This window comes from Arachis duranensis, unplaced genomic scaffold (assembly GCF_000817695.3).
Source record: "Arachis duranensis cultivar V14167 unplaced genomic scaffold, aradu.V14167.gnm2.J7QH unplaced_Scaffold_63356, whole genome shotgun sequence".
NCBI lineage: Eukaryota > Viridiplantae > Streptophyta > Magnoliopsida > Fabales > Fabaceae > Arachis > Arachis duranensis.
In genome coordinates, this window is record NW_026265000.1 from 38,778 (window position 1) to 45,106 (window position 6,329).

At 29.9% G+C, this 6,329-nt stretch overlaps 1 protein-coding gene across 1 annotated transcript in view; it reads left to right on the forward strand.

The window, feature by feature from the left end:
• The first annotated feature begins 4,250 nt into the window (after positions 1-4,250).
• LOC107472359 (putative pentatricopeptide repeat-containing protein At3g13770, mitochondrial) overlaps positions 4,251-6,329 on the forward strand; it is a 3,366-nt gene continuing 1,287 nt past the window's right edge. The window contains exons 1-2 of the mRNA XM_016091882.3: positions 4,251-4,752; positions 5,373-6,327. Coding sequence (XP_015947368.1) covers positions 4,257-4,752; positions 5,373-6,327 — 1,451 coding nt within the window. The 5' untranslated portion in view covers positions 4,251-4,256. The remainder of the gene's footprint in view (positions 4,753-5,372; positions 6,328-6,329) is intronic.

A 6,329-nucleotide genomic window follows, 5' to 3' on the forward strand; every position in this document is an offset into this window, starting at 1 on the left:
TTTATGCTGCTTCCTCGATAATCCAACTTTCTCGGTGCGACCCCAAATTGGTGTAGACACTCTGCCTCTAAGACTTCAAAACTACTCAAAGTCATCCCTGTCACTGGAAGGCCATCGGTCGGAAGACCAAATATCATAGCCACATCTTCCAGTGTTACGGCACATTCACCAACCAGAAGGTGAAAGGTATGTGTGTCTGGGTGCCACCTTTCCACTAAAGCATTTACCAGTGCTTTCTGACATTGAACTACTCCAATCTGGGCGACATGGTAAAACCCAGTTGATCGTAAATGCTCCTCCACTCTCTTATTGTACCGATTCGGAGGGACATGGTGATCACATGTCAATATTCGTAAAGCCTACAAAAGCATAGCAAAAGCACGATTCAAATTACACAACTATCATACATAATTTTAAAAAATATAATTAAAACATATAATTATATTGAATCCGATTTACAAAGTAATAACATTTTCATTTCTAATTTTAATTAATGTACATAGAATAATTAAAACATATAATTATATTGAATCCGATTTACAAAGTAATAACATTTTCATTTCTAATTTTAATTAATGTACATAGAGCCTATATCTAACTTACTGCAGATAATAGTCACTAATACATACTTTTACTTTCTATCTAACTAATAATATTCCAATGTAATAATAATAAAACCTCAACTAAAATAACATACTTCTGTCCATTAAAAGGCTAACAGAAAACAAGTAATTACTACCAAAAATGCAAATACATTATACTTTATAGATCCTAATTTACTATTTGAAATTATCAAGATTGTTCCAAAAAAATATACACCGAAAGTATCCTAAAATTATAATTTTTAGAATTAACTATAATAGTTAACTAATTAATTATTATTTCTAAAATTATTATAAAAAATTATAAACAAGTCATTTTTAATACTAATATATTATATTGGAAAAAAGTCTAAACAAGAATTACTTATTTTTAAACACACATGTTTCTAACTATTATTTAAACATATAACCATAAATTCTTAAAATTAAACATAACAGATAACTACTTAACTCTAATTTCAAATATTATTACAAAAATTTATAAATAAGTCATTTTTAATACTGAACTATTCATATTCGAAAAAAAATTTTAAACAAGAATTAATTATATTTAAACCCACTTATCTAACTATTATTTAAATACATATTTCTAAATTTTTAAATTTAATTAGAATAGTTAACCACTTAACTATAATTTCTAATATTATTACAAAAAATTCTAAACAACAATTTTTTTGCTTCTAATATGTTAAATTAAAAAAAATCTAAACAACAATTAACTACATTTAAATATATATATATATATATTTCTAACTATTATTTAAATATATATTCCTAAATTTCTACAATTAACCATAACTTCTAATATTATTCCAAAAAATTCTAAAAATTAATTTTTTTTAATAATCTGTTATATTACACACAACTCTAAACAAGAACCAACTACATTTACACTTTATTTAAACATTTATTTTTAAATTTCTATCAATAAAATTATACACTAACTCATTATATGTTTTTCAGTTCAACTCCTAACAACCATAAATATAATTAAATTTCTAAAAATAAAAAATATAATTCTGACAATATAAAAAGAATTTAACAAAAAAAACTTACATAATCAGAATAGTTGAGATATTTTACAATGTGAAGTTTCGAACGATCAACATTTCTAGGTTTTGATTTCTTTGACATTTTAGCTTTTTTTTTTCCTCAACCAGATGAAGCTGAAGACATTGAGGGAGGAAGAAGATGAAGTTCTGTATGCTGGGTGGGGAAGGAAGGGAAAGTGAATTCTCTGGGTACGCATGCAATGACTCTTAAAGGGGCACCGTCTGTGAGGAGCACCACGCCAACGACACGTGGCTTGGGGAAGGACAAATTGGATGGTCCGTTTTTAGACGAAAAAATCGAAGAGTTCGAATTTTCCTAAGCAACTCGCACGGTCCAATTAGTGTCTTCCTGATACCACAATCCGGTAAAACTCTCCTGCTCTCCATATCTGCATCCTACACTAATATAACCTCCATAATAAAATTAATTTGCGCCCAAGAAACTCAACCTCAAAGGAAGGTTCAATCTCAAATATAATTTTCATCAACATATCAGCAAATTTAGAAAATGAGGTATTCCTATCTAGCTCAAAGAGAGGGTTACTAAGGAACTTGAGATTCATCAATGTGGATCTCAATTACAAAAGAGTCACCAATGATTTTGGTGAAACATAAAACAGTAGGGGTGATGATGGAACACATTGAAAGTATTGAGTTAAAAAATGTTAATATCAGATGGTCATATAATGATAATGATAATTTGAAAGAGTGGAATAATCCTATGGAGTTTAGGCCTTCTACTGTGAATAACATTACTTTTTTTTTATTTTCATTTTGGATTGTACACAAACAGCAAGTAAAGTGAAAAAATGGTTAGAAATTTAGGAAAGGCAATAACTTTGTGCATTTGTAGCTTACAATGAATCACCATAACTTTGTAGCTTCTAGGTTGAAAATTTGTGATACGGAATCCCCCCCCCCTTTCTTCTCTCTCTCCTTAGATCACGGTCACTTCTATTAGTGCATGTTTGGGCGAGAGATATCCAAACATAAAATTACTTTTATTTCTCTATAAGATCTTTTAAAAAAAGATAACTCGAAAAAAGATCTTTTCTTAAAAGCTCACCCAAACAAACCCTTAGTCTTTTTTTCTTCTTCTCTTTAAGCTAATTGTTTTTCTTTTCTAATTTTTGTTTATTTTAATTTCAATTAAATATATATTTTTTTCATTTTCAACACACAAGCTTAAAATTCTTAATTAAGATACTAAAGTATTTATTACTTTGACCAATTATAACCGGTGTATTCTTTTTTTTTTCCTACCAATATATTTACATTCCGTTGATTTAGAATTCTTTTAACATTATTCAAGATGATTAATCCCAAAAAGGAAATAATAAAAAATAAATAAATTTCTAGCTGGTGCAAAAAGCAGAAAGTTCATAGTAAGTTTTTTTTAAGGTTAAATTATTACTTTAATCTCTATATTTTTATTAAATTTTTATTTTTTAATTAGATTTTTAAGTCATTTAAATATTTTAATTAGGTTCCTACTATAGTACTATGATAATAATGTTTTAGCTAATGGAATATTTCGTTAGTTCACAAATTAAAGTTACCATTAATAATTATTAAATTTCTAAATATGATTCTCTACAAGATATCTCCTATCTTATCCTATCTTATTTGGAATATAGATATTTGGACATAATTTTTTAAAGGTATTTAATTTTTACTAGAAAAAATATTTTATTTTAAAAATAATGATTAAATTAATCTCTAAAAAATTATTCAATCATCATTTTTATCTCCAAATAATTTTTTTAATTAAATTAGTCTCTGAAATTAAGGATAATAATCATTCTTAATCCACTTTTATCATTTTTAAACTTTTTACTATAATAAAAAACAAATGTCATTAAATGATTTTTCATTTACAAATAAAAAATAACAAGGAATAACAAAGAATATAAAATTAAAATGATATAAGTGAATATAATTAATTTAAATATAAGTAAATATAAAATTAAAATACTAATAAGTTATAATTTAAATGACATAGTCTCTTCATACTCAGCTAAAGATTTTTTGTGGGTTCGAGTTTCACTCCTAACTTAAAAAAAATATAAAATTAAAATAATATCTACAAAAATTATTGTACAATTTTATTATATAATTAATAATTAACATACAAAATAACAAGAAATAACTCATAGTTTAGTAACTATGGAAATATAAAATACAAAGAGAATCTAAGTTTAAACTATATCTTCATTTTTCATAGGTAGTTAATCCGGTCCGATTTTATAGGTAGTTAATCTGGTCCGATTTTTATAACTATGCAATCAACATTCAAAATCAATTGATATCATACCACATATTCATAAAAAAAAAGAAGGCACAGTAACTAGACGATCTCGTCGGTTGTAAGAATAAATGAGATTGATATTAAATCTTTTAGAAACTATTTTGATTAAAAAATTATTTGGGGACAAAAATGACGGTCGAGCAATCTTTCGAAAACTAATTTGATCATTAACCCTTTTATTATAAGTGAATAAAATGTTATTTATAAAAAACAAAATTTTAAAAATATTTTAAAGGAATAAAGGGGCACTATTTGTTCCTCTAGTTTATTGAATTTGGAAGAGAAAATTTCAAAATGCACGTTATTCTCCCTACAAGACATGTCATACGTTCCATCATCCACAAAACCTTAATCCAACAAAAACAACACCATCACCAACTAAAACTTCTTCTTCCAACTCATCCTTCAAACTCACTACATGTTCTCAGCACATTCATTCCCTCTAACAACAATCTCCAACAATCACTTCTACAAATGGCCCTTTGTGGATATGACATGAACTTCCAAGAATACAACACACTCTTGAACGAGTGTGTGATCAGAAGAGCATTTAGGGAAGGGCAAAGGGTACATGCCCACATGATCAAAACCCGCTATCTTCCTGCAGTGTACCTCAGGACAAGGTTGATTGTGTTCTACGCTAAGTGTGATTCCTTGGCAGATGCCCACCGGGTGCTCGATGAAATGCCTGAACAGAATGTGGTCTCGTGGACTGCCATGATTTCTGCGTATTCTCAGAGAGGGTATGCCATTCAAGCCTTGAATCTTTTTGTACAGATGTTAAGATCAGGTATTGTTCATGAAAGTGGGCAATTTAATAAATCGGTGTTTGGTGATTTTGGAATTAAACTTGATTTTTCTTTTTCTAATATGGTGGTTGGTTTTGGCTTGTTAAGAATTCATTCTACCATGTGGTTTATATTGGTGGATGGTAGTTAACTTAGTTGTTAATTGTTCAGAGTTACTGGTTAGTTTGTAAATCTTTGTTGCTAAATTAACTCTAGTTAGTAAACGTTAATTGTTACTTAGTTGCTAAATTAACTCTACTTGGTAAACTTTTTTTCTTTTTCCCTTTTTTTTCATCTTGCTATTGAGTGCTTGATATTTGTTGTTATGGATTCGTTTTAATGCGTGAAAGATGTGTTATTCCTTGTTAAATTCTAGTTGATAATTTAGGTGTCTATATTAAGATTCTCATTTAATGAAGTTAATTGCCATTGACTAATTGTGACTAGTACTCTGTTGAATTTGACAAACACACTGAAAATCTATGCTAATTATGTTTCAATGAGGAATTAGATCATGGGAATTTTATATTTCTGTAGATTTATTGACTTTTGCTGTTTTGGTAATTGCTGTGTAATTGGTTCCCTGTGCTTATGGTAACTATGGTTTTTTTTTTTTTTGCAGGTACAGAACCTAACGAGTTCACTTTTGCTACTGTACTTACTTCTTGTACAGGTTCTCTGGGATTCTTCTTGGGGAGGCAAATCCACTCCCTTATCATAAGATTAAATTACGAAGTGCATGTTTTTGTTGGAAGTTCACTCCTTGATATGTATGCTAAAGATGGTAAAATTCATGAAGCTCGAGACATATTTGAATGCTTGCCAGAAAGGGATGTAGTTTCTTGCACTGCTATAATCGCTGGATATGCTCAACTGAGTTTGGATGAGGAAGCACTGGAGCTGTTTCGCCGGTTACAGGGGGAAGGAATGCAATCCAATTATGTTACTTACACTAGTGTCTTAACTGCGCTTTCTGGACTTGCTGCTTTAGATCATGGGAAGCAAGTGCACAACCATGTTCTTCGCGCTGAACTTCCATCATATGTGGTTCTCCAAAATTCATTGATTGACATGTACTCAAAATGTGGCAACCTCACTTATTCTAGAAGAATTTTCGATACCATGCATGAGAGAACAGTTATCTCTTGGAATGCAATGCTGGTTGGTTATAGCAAACATGGAATGGGAAGAGAAGTGCTTGAGCTTTTCACTTTAATGAGAGATGAAAACAAAGTCAAGCCTGACAGGGTCACAATTTTGGCCGTTTTATCTGGCTGCAGTCACGGGGGACTGGAAAACAAGGGGATGGATATATTTTATGATATGATCGATGAAAAAATCGCAGTTGAGCCAGAGCCTGAGCATTATGGTTGTGTTGTTGATTTGCTTGGTCGTGCTGGTCGGGTAGAAGAAGCTCTTGAGTTCATAAAAAAAATGCCTTTTGAACCAACAGCCGCTATATTGGGTTCCCTTTTAGGTGCTTGCAGAGTTCATTCAAATGTTGACATTGGTGAATTTGTGGGGCGTCGTCTTCTAGAGATCGAACCTGGGAATGCCGGAAACTATGTTATTCTTTCCA